Source organism: Trichosurus vulpecula, chromosome 6 (genome assembly GCF_011100635.1).
Source record: "Trichosurus vulpecula isolate mTriVul1 chromosome 6, mTriVul1.pri, whole genome shotgun sequence".
Taxonomy (NCBI): domain Eukaryota; kingdom Metazoa; phylum Chordata; class Mammalia; order Diprotodontia; family Phalangeridae; genus Trichosurus; species Trichosurus vulpecula.
In genome coordinates, this window is record NC_050578.1 from 158,633,258 (window position 1) to 158,651,863 (window position 18,606).

Consider the following 18,606-nt stretch of genomic DNA (forward strand, 5'->3'; position numbering starts at 1 on the left):
GGACATGACTGGACTGAACAATAACAACAACGTTACAAAAAGTGGAGACTGCCTATATACATTCAGCTATACCTTTAAGTTATTTCAGGTGAGCAGGGTCTCCTTTACATTAGACAATAGAGGCTTTTTCACAAACTGTGTCCTTCAGAACCCTAAGGTAACAAGAAGAAAAAAGGAAACCCATCCATATGCCATGCTCTCCTTGTTGTTTCTCAAGTAACGTGCATATTCAACCACTGAAGGACCTGTCAGAGACTGGTGAAATTGATTATGTGACTGGAAAGTTGGGTATTAATTAGTTTACAACCCATCATTCAAAGTGTCCAATCACATATGTTGTTGATTGTTGGTCTGTCCCAACAAGACACATATAAAATATTTGCTGTCCTTTTATATTCTTAGTTATTTTATTATAATTTTTGTAACAATACTGGTTATAGATAATGGAATAAAATCAGAAAGGTGGGACAGGTAAGAACGCAAACATTTTAGTAACCAATGACCTGATGATGAAACAAATATTCATGAATCAAGCTTAGGTGCCAAATCCTAAATATGTAAATAGGCACAGTATCAGCAACATTGTATGATGATCAACTGTGAATGACTCAACTCTTCTCAGCAACACAATGATCCAAGACAAGTACAAAGGACTCACAAAGGAAAATGCTATCCATATTCAGATATAGAACTGATGGACTCTAAATGCAGATTGAAGTATACTTTTTTTGCTTACTTTATTTTTTGTGTGGGTTTTTTCCTTTTGATCCGTCTCTTCTTCCACAACTGTGATGAATATGGAAATATGTTTTACATGATAGCACACGTATAAACTATATCAAACTGCTTACCATTTTCAGAAGAGTAGAGAGGAGGGAGGCAGAACTCAAAATCTTGTAAAAATGAATGCTAAAAATTTTCTTGATATGTAATTGGGGAAAAAATAATATAGTTATTAAAGCAATAAATAAATATGTAAATAAGATGATAGCTGTCTCCAGTTTGTGCTTAATTAGTGTATACTGATGTACAACACGTGTTATCAAATTTTTTCAAAATAGTTTCAAGTTTTTGGCATAGTTACAAAGTCATTCGTGAACAAAGATGGTACATTTAAAAACAAAATTTCTGAACTTTTTAAAAGCAAATAGTAGAGGAACTGAAACAGTGCTGCAAATTCTGATTTTTAGAAGAAAAAGGAAAATTAAAATTATTGCAAAACATCTTCCAAGGTAAGCTGTTGCAGCCAATATTGCTCCCAATTATAAAACATTGATTAGCAGATGAGACATGAGAAATACATACAGGGTGTCCCTAAAGTCTGGACACATAGGCAAAAATTTTCAACAACACTTTATTTATTTAATTGGAATATTAACAGACCTTAGTCCCCTTGACTTCTTTTTCTAGGGTATGCAAAAATTAATTCTTAACATTTCAGGGAAGCAGTCAAACTTAGTGTTTAAAACCCAGGGTTCCCAAGATCTTGATGATCATTTAATATCAATTTGGCACTATCTTCTTTCCTCTCTGAGCTCCAGCCACGCGACTGGTAACATGGCTAAACGCACCAAGAAGGTTGGAATTGTTGGTAAATATGGAACACGTTATGGTGCATCCCTCAGAAAAATGGTGAAGAAAATTGAAATTAGCCAACATGCCAAGTATACCTGCTCCTTCTGTGGCAAGACCAAAATGAAGAGACGGGCTGTGGGTATCTGGCATTGTGGATCCTGTATGAAAACTGTAGCTGTTGGTGCATGGACCTACAATACCACCTCTACAGTCACAGTCAAATCTGCCATCAGAAGACTGAAGGAATTGAAAGACCAGTAAAATCTTCTTATCAAATACCTGTAGTCCATAGTCCAACAATAAATGGGTTAATTTAGGGAAAAAAAAATATCAATTTGGCAACTTCAATAAGGGCCAGAGCCTGAACTGATTAACCAGAGGTGAGATTGAACTGATTAACCAGAAGAATAGTCTGAACCTAACAACCTCTTTGTTCTCTGAGTAAACTCAGAAAATACCTCTTCCTATGTCAACAAGGCCAGATCGGGCTGACTTAAGAGCATTCTTTCCCCTGTCTATTAGCCAGTAAGGATGAGATCCTTAACCAAGACACTATCTTTAACAATGTGACTTCTTCTTTTATGGGCATATACTATGTTATGGCATGTTAATGGTAAATTAAATACAGAGATCCTGGGTTGTAATTATGGACACTTTGTCAACTCTCTTATCTTATTGTATTTACAACCTATTCAATTTAGAAAAGTCGTTTTCTTGTATCATGGTTAAACATACATGGAGATCATAAAATTGAGTAACAAGACATGCTGAATTGCGACTGTTGTAAAAATGTATTTAAACCTTCTCATTCTTCTGTTCAAGCAGTCAGATTTTGTCTGGCTCCATACATGTATGTATCTACTAGCTTCAAGGAAATAAACAATATGAATTTACATATCACCTAGCTTGTTTGCCTCCTTTAACCAAACTTTCAGGTTGACAATCTAAAGAAGCTTTTCTTTTACTGATTTCTTTTTTAAAAAAAATGCTATCCCAGGTTGTTGCCATGGAGGATTAACAGTATTCGATTACGAGTTCCTTGGAGGAGGGACTGTTTTTTGCCTCTTTTTGAATTCCCAGCACTTAGCACAGTGCCTGGGACATAGTAGGTATTTGATAAATGGTTATTGATTTATTGATTGATAAACTCCCAAGGTTACTGACCTGGATCACCTGAGGAAAAAAAAGCATCAAACTGGGATTTCACAGATTTCCAATTTCAGAATAAGTCACATAATATTTGGGGGCAGTTAGGTGGTGCAGTGGATATCATGCCAGACTTGGAGTCAGGAAAACTCATCTTCTTGAGTTCAAATCTGGCCTCAGATACAACATCTCTGTGGCCATGGGCAAACCCCTTAATCCTATTTGCCTGAATTTCTTCATCTGTAAAATGAGCTGGAGAGGGAAATGGCAAACCATTCCAGTATCTTTGCCAAGAAAACCCCCAAAAAGGTCAAGAAGAGCCAGATGTGACTGAAATGACTCAATGACAAATAATCTGGTTACCTCTTTCCTCATGTCTCCACATTTTGAAATATTGTCCATCCATCTCCATAGGCCACATCACCCCTCTCCCCACCAGAAATCCCTTTTTCTTCCTCAGAACTCTCATTTCTTTCTGTCTGGACCTTTCATACACTCTTGAAAGTCCACTTGGCATTGCAGTTATAGGCACTCCTCTACACTCCTCCTCCAATGCTTTGTCAGGGCATGGAGATAATTCTGAATTTGGGAAGGCTAGGCTAGGAGGGATGAGGTCTGGCAGGTCCCACAAAGCTAGAAATGTTTCAAAGACAACCACAGAAGCAGACTTCATATTGCTTATCCAAGAAAAGCTTTGCTCAGTTCTGAGACAATCACAATAAAATCATAGAGTCTTAAATTGAGAGCTGGAAGGAACTATGATAGAGGTCATATCTGTCATATCTGGCATGTCCCTCCTTTTTCCTTTTATAGCCAACTTCTTTAATTAGAGCAAGTGGTCAGTAAAAGATATGAGTACAATGCGGGTAGGAGAAATCTTGTTGTTGTCCAAACAACTGGGTAAATTAGTACATGGGCTTGTCATCTGCCTGCCTACACAGTCAACTAGAACTAGATAGAGGATATGCAGTCCAACCCCTTTATTTTGCAGATGAGGAAACTAAGACCCAGAGAGGCCATACATCTAGTAACTGAGGTAGGATTTGAAATCAGTTCTTCCTGACCCCAAATCATGTTCTGTCCTCTATGCCAGTGGTATCAAACTCAAACAGAAACAGCTCCTTGAGGGCAATATATTGACTTAGAAAACCACAAATTAACATTATCTATGTTGTATTATATTTTTATTTATTTTGTTAAATATTTCTGAAGTACATTTTAATCCGGTTCAGGATGCACTGGATGTTCTGTGGGCCATAAGTTTGATACCTCTGCTATGCCACCAGAAAGCTGGCCACCAGGTAATGCATTTTTTAGTCTTAGTAACTCACACACTACTAAGATGTATCAAGATTTTATCTGTGTCAGAAAAAGGGTTTTACCTCTATCCATTTACTGAAGGACATTGACTCACTAAAAGTTTGAGAGCACTCAAGTGGAAAAGTCAATTAGGAAGGCAGAATAGTAGTGGAAAGAGAGAGGGAGACAAAAGACCTGGGTTTATATCTCAACTTTACAACGTAATACCTGTGTGACCCTGGGCAAGTCACTGTACCTTTAAGGGCCATCGTTTCTTCATGTGTAAAGGAGAGATTGGATTAATCAACCTTTAGGGTCTCTTCTAGCTCTAGATTTATCATCCTGATTGGACTCAACTGACATTTTGCCCTTCTTTTAATAATTAATCAAGTTAATCTAGAATGGGAGTTCCTTTTATGATTTATTGTATTTTTTTAATTCTGTTAAATATTTCCCAGTTACATTTTAATCTGGTTTAGCAGCACCCAGGGAGAACACCTTTCTTTTTGTCTTTGGGGAAAGGTTTTGAAAAGCATTCAGACTGTATTCAGCAGAATAACAGAAATTCTATAAAATTATTTACTGATATCCCTTTCCCCATTTGTTTTGTTAAGTTTCTTTTAAAAATTTTTAAAATAAATTTATTTTTTAGTTTTCGTCATTCACTTCCATAAGTTTTTGAATTCCAAATTATCCTGCCCATTTTCCCCTCCCCCCACCCCAAGACTGTGTGTAATTTGATATAGGCTCTACATATACATTCACATTAAACATATTTTCATATTAGTCATGTTGTAAAGAAGAATTAGAAGCAGTGAGAGAAACCACAAGAAAGAAGAAACAAAACAAAAGAGAGGAAGAACAAATAATATGCTTCTATCTGCATTCAGACTCCATAGTTCTTTCTCTGGATGTGGAATTGTTTTAGATCCTTGCATAGAATGGGAGTTCTTAACCTAGGGTCAATAGACCCTTTCAGTACACAGATAGATTTCAGGGGTTCCATGAAGTTGTAAGGGGAAAAATTACATCTTTATTTTCACTAACTTTTAACTGAATTTTGGGATTTCCTTCAATCGCTTAAGAACATTATCTGAGAAGGGGTCCATAGATTTCACCAGACTGCCAAAGAGATCCATAAAACAACAAAATGAAGAGCTCTTGGTGGAAAGGGGGGAAAAGTCTGTATATATTTGAAAGCAAGAGAGGTAGTCTACAAAATTATGAAAGGTAGTATTTAAAGTTAGGATTTCCTTTCCTTTTAAGTTTCACATTTGAGGTGTTTGCATTTTTACTCACAGAGAGAGAGGGCCAGACGGCACAATTCTAGCTCATTACCTATGAATTCTCCTTAGTATGAGAGGCAAGATAGCAACTGCAACTCAGAAAACCCAGTCAAGGAATAAGAAGGAGGGATAATTGGGAGCCCTGAGGATCTTGTAGTGGGTAGTTCTTCCCTTCCCCTACCCCAAACAATATGCAAGAGACTACTCCTTAATCTGAACCCTCCGTTCATCCTGGCAAAGACAGTGGGCCTTCTGCTTATAGAAACTTCTGCTGCCAGCCCCAGGAGCTGTAGCTATTTCAAAGCAGAGAGACAGACAGAAAGACACAGAGATAGAGAAACACAGACAGAGACAGAGAGAGAGGAGGGAGAGAGGGAGGAAGGGAAAGAAGTGGAGAAAGGTAGGGAAAGAAGTGGAGAAAGGTAGGGAAAGAGAGACAGAGAGAAAAGGAGAGGTGGGAGGGAGAGAAGAAAGGGCGAGAGGGAGAGAAGAAAGGGCGAGAGAGAGAGAGAGAGAGAGAGAGAGAGAGAGAGAGAGAGAGAATAGGTGATTGGGCAGGGGGCAGGGACCATGTGTGTGGTAGTGGCAGGAGTGGGGGGAAGAAGAGGAAAAGCCCAAACAAAATCTTTGCCTTGATCTCCTTAGAGTGAAGTGTTTTGGGGTAGAGGGATAAAGGGCGAGGAATATGCAAGAGAGGATAAATAAATATCCAAGCAGATTAGGTGCACACTTACCTGCATAATCATTAAGTGTTGCTATGAAACAATGTCAGCATCACTTTGCTGGCAGCCTGACAGCTCCAGATTGGGTTTAATGAAGTGCACCGTATGTGAAGAACAAGAAGAAGCAGTTTTCCTAAAATGAATCCTCGGATTCTGAAATACCTAAAAATAAATACAAAGTATGTTGCAAGACTCCATAATATGTGGCTGAGACAAAGTCTCCTTCATGTCCTTTCTTGCGAGGTGAGTAGAAAACTGGGGTATGAACTCAGTTAATAATAAAAATAGCTAATACTTCTATAGTGCTCAGACTGTGCCCAACACTATGCTGAGGGCTTTATAATTATCAGCTCAGAGGTAGGTGTTATTATTATCACCCCAATTTGCAGATGAGGAAACTGAGGCAAACAGAGTTTAAATAACTTCCTCAGGGTCCCATAGCTAGTAAGTGCCTGAGGCTGCATTTGAACTCAGGTCTTCCGGATCCCAGGTTCATCACTCTATATATCACACCACCTAGAGGCATCTTCGAGATGATGTACAACAATGTTGTCTGGTTACTCAGCATTTCCACACAGGCAACTAAGTATTTCTTAGCTCCCATCAGAGTTCTATGATAATAATAAACATGTCTAGCCAGCAGACAGCACGGTAGGGGAGGGAACAAGCATTTACGAGCGCCAGGCATGGTGCTAAGGGCTTGACGATTTTTCTCTCATTCGATCCTCACAATTCTGGGAGGTAGGTGCCATTATTATCCCCATGTTACAGTTGAAGGAATTGAGGCAGGCAGAGGTTAAGTGACTTGCTAGTAAGTGTCTGAATTTGGATTTGAAGCTTTATCCATCATCTTACTTAGCTGCCTAAAGATCACTGGTTCTGGAGCCAGACCTTGATACCAAATGATAGCAAAGGCATGTGGCCATGGGTAAATCGCTGAACTTCCCTGGGACTCACTTGCCTCACCTATAAAATGAGGGTTGAGATTACATTATATCTGATATCCCTTCCAACTCTAGATCCATGGTCCCAATATTAATGACCTTATTTCGTGAAAATAATAACGGCATGTGTTTTTGTTTAAGTAGCAGGGGTGATAAGGGGAACCCTTGCTTGGTTTTACAGATCTCCCAATCCACTTGATGTAATTACAGAATGTGGGTCTTTGTTAGCTTGGAACACCTCCAAGGAGTTAGATGTGAACTCTGGTCCCTTGCTGAAGGGTGTGTACCCTTTTAGAATGACATAGCCATCCCCTGATCTGTCCACAGGACTGGGAGGCTGCATGGAAGATGCTTAGAGACTGACTTGGAGGTACAGATTCTTGTTGGAGGATCCTTCCACCCTTGTGGCCCTTAAGAGTGAGAGACTCTTCTCTTTGGGGACTCCTCTACCTTGACACCCTTTGCTAGTATTTTCTTTCCCTTGCATTGGGTGGGGAGATTTCTCTTCCCTTCTCCCAAACTACTCAATAGAAATGGTAGTTTGAAGTAGAGCTGGAGCTATCATCCTTGAATACTGCTTTGTGCATTTTTTTGTTTCCTTTTCCAGGAAGTGATGCCCCTGGGAAATGAAAGCTTCCAGCCTTGGTGTTTCTTGAGTATTTGGAATTACAGAAGTCAGGATCCCAGCACTGGGTGACTGAAACAGCATGCTTCTCCAGGTAGAAGAAGACCACTACCAGAGTCAGCCAGCACCTGAAGGACTAAAGAATGCATACCCTGGCTGGCCAGGAGACCTGAACATTGTGAGTTACTCAGATAGTGCATGTCCTAGGAGAGCATGAAATATCTGCTCAGCAGTCATACAAAGATTCTTTAGCTTCCAGGAGGCATATAATAAGCATAGTGGACTACTGGAGTGTTTTATATTTCCTGTATTTGTTCTCGCGCACCTGAGGGGCCTTTGCATCTAATGAAGTTTCTGTGGTGGAAGAAATAAATAGCTGTCCTCTACCTGATACTCATATTGTCCACCAAGTAGCTTGGTGGGAAGGGATTCAGTTATCAACATTAAAGGGAAACCCTATAACTAAGTTTTATTTTAAAGACTTTCTTGGATTAATCCAAGAGGGGACAAAAAGCCAAAGGAAGAGAGATTTGCCACCTTTGGAGTCAAGCGCCTGGGATCAATATGAGCCCAGAATGCTTTAGAAGCCCTGAACCATAGGTTATTTTGGTATAATGCTTCACATTTTGCAAAGCATTTTCACGTGCTTAATTTCATTTGATCCTCTAAGTGTCACAGGATTACAATTAGAGCCAGAAAGGACTTCAGAGGCCCTCTAACAGTCCCCCTCATTCTACATATAAGGAAACTGGAGCTCAGAACGGTGAAGCCCTTTACCCAGGGCCATAAAGGTAAGGGTCAGAGGCGGGATTTGAACCTCAGGCTTTTCGATCCCTACTCCAGTGCTCTATCCAACATGCCATAGCTATCTTTTTTTACAGCTAAGGAGACTCAAGGTCATCCTTGGCTCTTCCCTTTCCCTCACCACGCCCAATATGCAATCACTTGCCAAGTCTTATCTCTTCTACCTCTATAACATTTCATTCACCAGTCCCCTTATCTTGACTTACACAACCATCACTAGTGTTCAGGGTTTCATCATTTCTCACCTGGGCCACTGCAATACCCTCCTAATTTGCTTCTCTGCTGCCAGTCTCTCTCTTGTCCAGCCCATCCCCCAAAGAGCCACCTAAATAATCTTCCTAAGGCACAGGTCAGGACCTGTCACTCCACTGATCAAAAGCTTTTGGTGATTCCCTATCGCTTCTGGGGGAAAAAATACAAAATCCACAGCCCAGCACTTACCCTGAAAACTGCTTCCTATCTATCTTTGAAGGCCTTATTTCATACCACTCCTCTTTCCCAACCTCACCTTCCAACCCAACTAGACTACTGAGTGCCTCCTAAGTACCTCCATATATTTGCTGTGGCCATCCATTGCTCATGCATGGGATGAGTTCCCTTTCTATAGCATCATAGATTTACGGTTAAAAGAGACCTTGTTGTTCAGTCATTTCAGTCATGTCAGATTCTTTCTGACCCTATCTGGGGTGTTCTCTTTGCAGATATACTGGCATGGTTTGCCATTTCCTTCCCCATTTCATTTTACAGATGAAGAAACAGACAAACAGGGTAAAGTGACTTGCCCAGGGCCACACAGCAAGGATCTGAAGTCAGACTTGAACTCAGGAAGATGAGTCTTTCTGACTCTAGGCCCAGCGCTCTACACGATGGCGCCACCTAGCCGCTCTTGGAAGGGACCTTAGAGGTCATCTAATCTAACTCTTTAATTTCACAGATGAGGAAATTGAGGTCCACTGTGGTTAGGTGACTTGCCTAAGGTCTCACGAACAGCAAGAAACAGAGCTAGACTTTGAACCCAGATCCTTCAACTCCAGATTCAGGGCTCTTTCCTCTTTTAGCAAGTACCTCTTAACTCCTGTCTTCCTCTCTGAATCCCCTCTTCTTTTAGGGCTCAGATCAAATGCGACCTCCTTGGTGAAGCCTATGAGCTTCTCCCTATTGTTAGTGCTCTATTAGGCCCTCCAGTTACTTTGTATTATACTTACTTGTATTACATGCCAGTCTTCAGTAGACTGTAAGCTCTTTGAGGACAGGGACTGTTTCCTTTTTCTATTTATGTTCCTGGTGCTTTATACATAGTAGCCTCTTAACAAATGTTGTTGTGACTAACAAAACCCAACTACAAGAGATAGAAATAGAAATTCCATTTAAAGTTACTGTAGACATTATAAAATATTTGGGAGTCTACTTGCCAAAACAAACCCAGGAACTGTATGAACACAATTACAAAACACTTTTTACACAAATAAAGTCAGATCTAAATAATTGGAAAAACCAGTTGCTCATGGGTAGGCTGAACTAAAATAATAAAAATGACAATTCAACCTTAAATTAATTTACTTATTTAGTGCCATACCAATCAAACTACCAAAAATTATTTTATAGAGCTAGAAAAAAAAATATCAAAATTCATTTGGAGGAACAAAAGGTCCAGAATATCAAAGGAATTAATGAAAAGAAATGCTAGGGAAAGTGGCCTAGCCATACCAGATCTTAAATTGTGTTATAAAGCAGCAATCATCAAAACCACTTGGTACTGGCTAAGAAATAAAGAAGTAGATTGGTGGAATAAGTTAGGTACACAAGACACAGTAATCAATGATTATAGCAACCTACTGTTTAATAAACCCAAAGACCCCAGTTTCTAGGATAAAAACTCACTGTTTGACAAGAACTACTGGGAAAACTGGAAAATAGTATGGCAGAAACTGGACATAGACCAACATCTGATACCTTATATCAGAATAAAATCCAAATGGGTACATAATCTAGGTATAAAGGCTTATACTATAAAAAAATTAGGGGAACAAGGAATAGTTTATCTGTCAGATTTATGGAGAATGGAGGAATTTATGACCGAACAATAGATAGAGAACATTATGAAATGCAAAATGGATAATTTCAATTACATTAAATTGAAAAGTTTTTGCACAAACAAAGCCAGTGCAACCAAGATTAGGAAGGAAGCAGAAAAGTGTGAAAGAATTTTTACAACTAGTGTCTCTGAAAAAGGCCTCATTTCTAAAATATATAGAGAGCTGAGTCAAAAGAATACAAGTCATTCCCCAATTGATAAATGGTCAAAGGATATGAACAGGCAATTTTCAGAGGAAGAAATTAAAGCTATCTATAGTCATATGAAAAAATTCTCTAAATCACTATTGATTGGAGAAATGCTAATAAAACAACTCTAAGGTACTACATCACACATATAAGACTGGCTAACATGACAAAACAGGAAAATGATAAATGTTGGAGAAGATATGAGAAAGTTGGAACACTAATTTATTGTTGGTGGAGCTGTGATCTAATCCAACCATTGTGGAGAGCAATTTGGAACTATACCCAAAGGGCTATGAAAATGTGCATACCCTTTGACCCAACAATATCACTTCTAGGGCTGTACCCAAAGAGAGCACAAAAATGGGAAAAATATTTATAGCAGCTCTTTTTGTGGTGGCCAAGAAGTAGAAATCAAGGGGATGTCCATCAATTGGGGAATGGCTGAACAAGTTGTGGTATATGAATGTAATGGAATACTACTGTGCTATAAGAAATGATGAGCAGGCGGACTCCAGAAAAACCTGGAAAGACTTATATGAACCGATGCTTAGTGAAGTGAGCAGAACCAGGATAACATTGTACACAGTAACAGCCACAGTGTGTGAGGACTGATTTTGATAGACTTAGCCTTTTCAGCAATGCAAGGACCTAAAACTTTTCCAAAGGACTCACGATGGATAATGCTATCCACATCTAGAGAAAGAACTATGGAGTCGGAATGTAAAGTGAAACAGACTCTTTTTCTTTTGTTTTGTTTTCTTTTTCATGATTTCTTCCATTCATTATAATTCTATGCAACATGACTTGTGTGAAAATGTGATTAATAGGGATGTATGTGTACAGCCCATATTGGATTGCGTGCCATCTTGGAGAGGGAGGGGGAGAAAATTTAAAACTTATGGAAGTGAATGTTGAAAATGGAAAGTAAATAAATTAAATATTTTTAAAAACCAAAATAAAATTTAAAAAAAGATGGATTCGGCATTAAGCAGGCATTTGTTCACTGGCCCGTGTACACAACAATATTGTACTAAGAAACCACTCCAGAAGACACTATTTTAATCCCTGAGTAACTAAGTAAAGTAGAAATTCAGGGTAGGAACTATTCCATTGATGTCTTTGTTTCTCCAGCACTTAATCCAATGCCTGGCATATAGTAGTTGTCAGCTTATTCAAAGTCAGCAAATAAAATATTTAAAATAGTTGCAACTCAAAGAGCACTGGCCTTAGAGTTGGATTTAAAATTTAAAAGGGGTATATCTGTGTGAGCTATTTATATGTAAGCTCTGATTATTATATTCTGTAAGATATTATCTTGAAAAGTTCCTTTTAACTGGAACATTTTATGACCTTCAATGTCTTTTTCAATGACCCATGTTTCAACAGATAAGCATTTTCCATTTGGTTAAATAGGGCAGCACTTAGGGACTAAGGAAGCTGTAAGCAAAGATGCTTCCACAAAATCGACTATCCCCAGGCAGAGGTTTTCCTGGAAAAGCTTTAACTGATCATTTTTTAAAAAGCAGTAACCATGATGCCAAACCTTTGGTTTCAACAGATGCAAAACTTTTTGTCTGTTGCAGAAAACAAAAAGTTTGAGGAATTATCATACAAATTTCTTCTAGTTTGAATCACATATTAGAAATTACTGTGCTTGTGTTACAAAAGAGAAAATTAAGATACAGAAAAACAAAATGACAAAAAATAAGGTGATTAGTATAAGGCTGAATCTCAGGCAACTTGCTAACCCCTTAATTTGGATATGTAAATATCATTGAAGCAATCTCTCTCAGCCAGATATTTGTATGTTTTGAAATTATCAATGAGGTATAGAATTATATTTGGACAACTATCAGAGGGTGAGGTGGGGCACAGTTTGGATATATATTTGAGATAGTAACCCTCCCCTTTTATAATTTGAAGGGTATGGGGGCTGTTCCCTAGATTATATTTCCTCCTCCCACCAGAGGCAGGGTCCATGGGGGTAGGGGGTTGATATCCCCTTAGTCCATGCCTCTACTCTGCCTTTCAACTCTAAGACCAAAAACTTGACTGAAATGCCTATCACTTTAAGCCACTGAATCTTGACTCCATAGCCTAGGGTAAATGGTCCTGAGTCTTGTGTTTTGTCTAGTTCTGCTATTATAAGCTTCTAAGAATTATTAAGAATATCAAAACCAAATCAAAACTTTCTTTCTACTCAGTGCCAAGCTAGGGAAAGAAACCCTAGTGCTTTGGATCAAGGTATAAACCTCTGCCCTATTTTGTCCTATACCTTCCACGATCTTCAGTCAGCTAGCCAGTCAAGGCATTTTTCAAATACTTAACTATATGTGCCTTGCACTTTACTAAGTACTGAGGATAGATAGAAAGTCAAAAGCACTGATTATGCTCAAGGAATTTATGTTCTAATGGAGAAGACAAGATTTAAGTAACTAGGTACATAAAAAAATATGCGAACCTAATACATGTATTCAGAGCAGATAGAAGGTAAGCTCAGGAGGAAAGGTACTAGCAGAGGAGGAGACTGGGAAAGGCCACCTGAAGAATGTGGGATTTGAGCTCAATCTTGACAGATACCCAGGAAACTAAGAGGCAGAGATGAGGAGGGAGAGCATTCCAGGAGTGGAGGATGATTGGTACAAAAATAGAGACAAGAGATAGAGTGTCATGCTTGAGGAACAGCAAATGGGCCAATGTAGCTGCATCATAGAGGTCAATAAAGTATAGAAAGACTGAAAGAGTAGGAAGGGCCAGGGTTAGATGCCAAATGGAGTCCCAAAAGTCTTAGTGCAGTCATAAACTGTTAAAGCTGGAGCCACTGAATCACTTGAACTAGCTACAACTCTGGTTACAGATCTTGCAAGATATCCTGGAAGTCAGCCAAGTTATCAAAGGCTGTACCAAAATAAATATAAATCATAAAAGTCAATCTTGTTTCCAATACAACTTGAAATTGAATTTGAAATACTATTTGTTCTATGGGATGGTTATCTGGAAAAGGTACGGAAAGGAATACCAGGGGAAATTTTGGTGATATAAAAAAAAAACAATGACAACAAAAGACATCAATAAAAAAACATTTAAAAAAAGAAGTTGAAGTTAGCAGTTTGTATAGTTTGTGAAACAAGGTCTTGAAACAATGGACAAACTATAAAGTTTAGAAGTATAAAGGTACATCTCTTCCTTCTGCTCCCTAACATTTACCTGATAGAATTCGGTGGATGAAATAATAGCTGACATTTGTATGGTGTTATTTTTTTCAACCTATTTGTATCAGCCAGATATTATTAAACACAGGGGCAGGCCTTTAAAATCAATGCAGGTCACTAAGAAAACTCCTAAGCTAAATCTGGATAATACCAGATATAATTCAAATGTGCACATAGTTAGGCTTTTTTTTTTCCTCCAGAAATCTTGGTTACTCTTAACTATATTTAATTAAAACCTTTTATTGAAGATAATGAAATCCACTAGCATGAATAACTTTAAAAACTAATAATAATAAGAGTGGAAAGTCCATGCTTATAAATCATTTTTAGAAAGAACAGGCATTTCTTATGAGTGATGACATAAGGCATGCTAAATTTATCATGCGTAAAATTACTTGAAATCAACAGAACAACTGAACTCAGACTTGTATATCAGGTGTCCAAGCCTCACCAGTTTCTTCACTTTCTCATTCAATTTGCGATTTTGATCATTTGAATACATTGTGAGATTGATGGATTTTAAACTGTGTGTTGAGTAGTTAATATAAATGAAAGATCACCTGCATTTGGAAACAACTTGGAAGTACTTCCATTCTTGGCACAGAAAAATTTATTATATTTTCTGAGGGAGTTAGCCCTTAGCATAAAATCAATATTATGTCTTTTTAGTTTGAGTTTGATTCATGATATAATATAATGTTGGAATTTTATAGAATTTTAGGACTGAAAAGACCTCAGAGATCATCTAAGATAAGATGAAATAAGGAAGGAAGAAAGGAAGGAAGGGAGGAAGGAAGGAAGGAAAGAAGGAAGGAAGGAGAGTGGGAGAGAGGGAGGAAGTGAAGGAGGAAGGGGAGGAAGAGAGGGAGGAAGTGAAGGAGGGAGGGGAGGAAGGGAGGGAGGGGAGGAAGGGAGGGAGGGAGGGAAGGAAGGGAGGGAGGGAAAGAAGGAAGAAAGGAAGGAGGGAAGGAAGGAAGGAAGCACTTATTAAGCATTTGCCTTGTGCCAGGCACTGTGCACATGAAGATACAAATATAAACAAAGACAGTCCTTGCCTTTGAGGGGCTTACATTCTAATGAGGGAAGACAAGGCACAAAAGAGAGATGGAAAGAGGGTGAAAAGGGACAATGGGACTCAGTGCTGGAGCATGGTTTTGAAGTATGGAAACCAAGAATGGGATCTGGGGTAGAATGAAGGTCTTCTGGGGGCCCCTCCACAAAATGGAGACCCCAGAAAGAACTCAATGATGAAAGAAGGAAGCAGTTCTCACAGAAGGCTATTCCAGCTTGAGAAGTCTGTGGGGATGATTGGATGGAAAAGGCTGAACATGAAAAAAAGAAGACCTGGGGAACTATCTATGTGACCCTGAGCTAGTCATTTAATTTATCTTGGTCTTAGTTTCCGCATCTGTAAAATGACTACATGAACCTTCCAGATGTAAGGTCCTATGTCTAAAATATTCCTAAATTGCTTATGACACTTCCTCTCTTTGTCTGTCTGTCTCTGTCTCTGCCTCCCTCTCAACATGATAGCTCTGAGAATATCACTTATTAAGAATCTTGCTATTCAATTTGGCGCCATGCCCAAAGAGCTCCAAATCTGTACACACCCTTTGATCCAGTAATATCACTACTAAGTCTGTATCCCAAAGAGATCTGAAAATGAAAAAAGAAACTATTTGTACAAAAATATTTATAGCAGCTCTTTTTGTGGTGGCAAAGAATTGGAAATTGAGGGGATGCCCATCAATTGGGGGATGGCTGAACAAATTGTGGTATGTGAATGTAATGGAATATTATTGTGCTATAAGAAATGATGAACAGGATGATTCAGAAAAACCTAGAAAGACTTACATGAACTGATTCAGAGTGAAGTGAGCAGAAACAGGAGAACACCATACACAGTAACAGCAATATTGTACAATAAACACTGTGAATGACAGCTATTCTCAGCAATACATTGATCCAAGACAATACCAAAGGACTCGTGATGAAAAATTCTATCCACCTCCAGAGAAAGAATTGATTGCATCTGAATACAGACCGAAGCATACTATTTTTCCTTTTTCTTTCTTTCCTTCTTTCTTCCTTTCCTTCCTTCTTCCCTTCCTTCTTTCTCTCTCTCTCTCTTTCTCTCTCTCTCTCTCTCTCCCTCTCTCTCTCTCTCGTTGGAGTTTTATCCCACAAAATTAATAATATGGAAATGTTTTAAATGATTGCTAATGTATAACCTATATCAGATTGCTTACTACCTCAGGGAGGGAGAGGGGCAGGTAGAATTTGGAACTGAAAACTTAAAAAAATTAATATTAAAAATTTTTACATATAATTGAGGAAAAAATAAAATATATTTTTAAAAGAACCTTGCTTCTTTTAATTCTACTATGGCCAAAGATCTCTGAGGTTAAGGTTTGATGGATTCATCAAATTTTTTCATATTCTAGCATAGAAATGCAAGAGTGTATTTTGCTTTTCCCATTTCAATTTTAACAGATAATTAACACTCTCTTCGATAAAGGAAGAAAGAGAAGACATCCATAACAGTCTTCGGTAGTCAAGGGATGGCAGGGAACTATCAAAATTTTCAAGGTTTAATAGTAGCATTAAAAGGTAAAAAATTGTCCTGAGACAGGAGTTCTTCACATAGGTTCCGTGAACTTAAAAAATTTGATAACTATCTCAATATAATTGGTTTCCTCTGTAATCCTCTGTACCTTATGTTATGCACTTAAAAACATTCTGTGTCCATAGGCTTCACCAGCCTGCCCACAACACAAAAAAAGATTAAGAACCCCCTGCTTTAAGCGCTCACCCCACCCAATCTACCCTTCTTTAACAAAGAAAGATAACTATTATGTTAGAGAAAGCAAGTAGGAGAATTAAGTCAGTTGTTGCTTGGAATTTTTTTTAACAGCTACTGGTGAACGTGTATTCAATAAAGGCTGTTCAGGGACACAGGTGTTGACAGGTGCACAATCTAGCCAACCCAAAGGGAGAGCAGGGTGCTCAACTTAATTTTCATCTTCAGTCATCTGAGACATAACCATTGCCATTAATTCTTTTACTCAACAAGGAGCAGCGTGGAGTTGTCAAAAGATGCACTGGCCTCAGAAACTGGATCTCAAACATTTGCTAGCTGTAGGATAATAAGCAAGTCACACCTCTGAGCTGCCGTTTCCTTGTTTAAGCATGGAGAAAATCCTACACACCTCGCAGGGTGGTTGTGAGGTATTTTCTAAGCCTAAGAATGCTCTAGAAATGTCAGTTTTGACTATCTAAAGAATGCTCCGATATACAAAGTAATAGATTTAAATGGGAACACATATTGCACTCCTTCTGTGATCTTAACAATGTAGATAGTCCACCTAGTGGTACAGACCACAGATCCATCTTCATCTTCTTACCCAATGTGACCCTTGTTCATATCTGCCCATAATGTCTTCATAAAAGATCTTCCTGATGAACTACAAGCTTTTCTTCAGGTCTTTTAATACAGAGTGGGTACCAGTGCAACACTCAAGCTGTCCATCTGTGATTCCCAACTCCTACAACATGACTGAGCCACATTCTTTGCCCCATTCTTTTCTCTTCACCTCTCTGCTGAATTCCAGTCCCCCATTTCCAACTGCCTTTCAGACATCTCAAACCAGATGTCCCAAAGACATCTTAAACTCCTAAACTGAACTCACTATCTTTCCCCAAAAAACCCCATCCTCTTCCTAACTTCCTTATAACTGTCAAGGGTACCACCATCCTTCCAATCACCCAGGTTTGTAACCTGGGTGTCATTCTCAGCTCCTCACTCTTACACACATACACACACACACACACACACACACACACTCACCCAATTTGTTGCTAAGTCTTATCAATTTTGGCTTTGTAACAGTTCTCAAATATACCCCTTCTTTCCTCTGACATTGCCAGCATCCTACTGCACTCCCTTATCTCCTCATGCTAGACTATTGCAATGGTCTGCTCTTTGGTCTTCCTGCCCCAAGTCTCTTTCCACTTCAGCCTATCTTCCATTTGACTATAAAAGTGATCTTCTTAAAGTATAGGTCTGATCATGTTACTACCCAAAACTCAATAAACTCCAGTGGTTACTTATCACCTCCAGGGTCAAATATAAAATCCTCTCTTTGGCATCTTTACAATCTGCCCTCCCTACTTTTTCAGTATTCTCACAAGTTCACCCTCCACCTTGGTTGATCCAATGACACTGGCCTCCTTGCTGTTCCTTGCCCAAAAAACCCCATCTCTTGATACTGGGCAATTTCATTGGCCCCCCCACACCTGGAACTCTCTCTCTATCTCCATTTCACCTCCCGGATTTCCTGGCTTTCTTCAAGTTCTAGTTAAAATATCACCTTCTACAGGAAGCCTTTCCCATCCCCTTTAATGCTAGTCCTTTTCCTCTGTCGATTATCTCCAATTAATCCTATTTATCTTGTTTGTACAGAATTGTTTACATATTGTCTCCCCCATTAGACTGTGAACTCCTTGAGACCAAAAAACTTTTTTTGGCCTTTCTTTGTATTCCTAGCACTTAGCATGGTACCTGGTATCTAGGTGGCACTTAATGAATTGTCATTGACTGACTCATACTGAATGAAATCAAGTACTTTTGAGACCTCAAGCAAGGCATTACCTCTCTGGGCCTCAGTTTTGTCATCTGTAAAATGAGAGGGTTGGGGGAAATGACTTAAG

The 18,606-nt window shown here is 38.8% G+C and overlaps 2 protein-coding genes across 2 annotated transcripts in view; one reads left to right on the forward strand and one right to left on the reverse strand.

Moving 5' to 3' along the window:
* Nucleotides 1–18,606, reverse strand: part of CWH43 (cell wall biogenesis 43 C-terminal homolog) — a 93,338-nt gene that overhangs the window by 42,634 nt on the left and 32,098 nt on the right. Inside the window, 1 exon segment of the mRNA XM_036765048.1 lies at nt 6,054–6,190. Coding sequence (XP_036620943.1) covers nt 6,054–6,190 — 137 coding nt within the window.
* Nucleotides 1,524–1,899, forward strand: LOC118852783 (60S ribosomal protein L37a-like). The gene has a single exon (XM_036762483.1). The coding sequence runs from the start codon at nt 1,558–1,560 to the stop codon at nt 1,834–1,836; it is 279 nt and encodes a 92-aa protein (XP_036618378.1). The 5' UTR covers nt 1,524–1,557; the 3' UTR covers nt 1,837–1,899.

Excerpts from the sequence above, each read along its gene's own strand:
- LOC118852783 (XM_036762483.1), top strand. The coding sequence starts at position 1,558 with ATGGCTAAACGCACCAAGAAGGTTGGAATTGTTGGTAAATATGGAACA.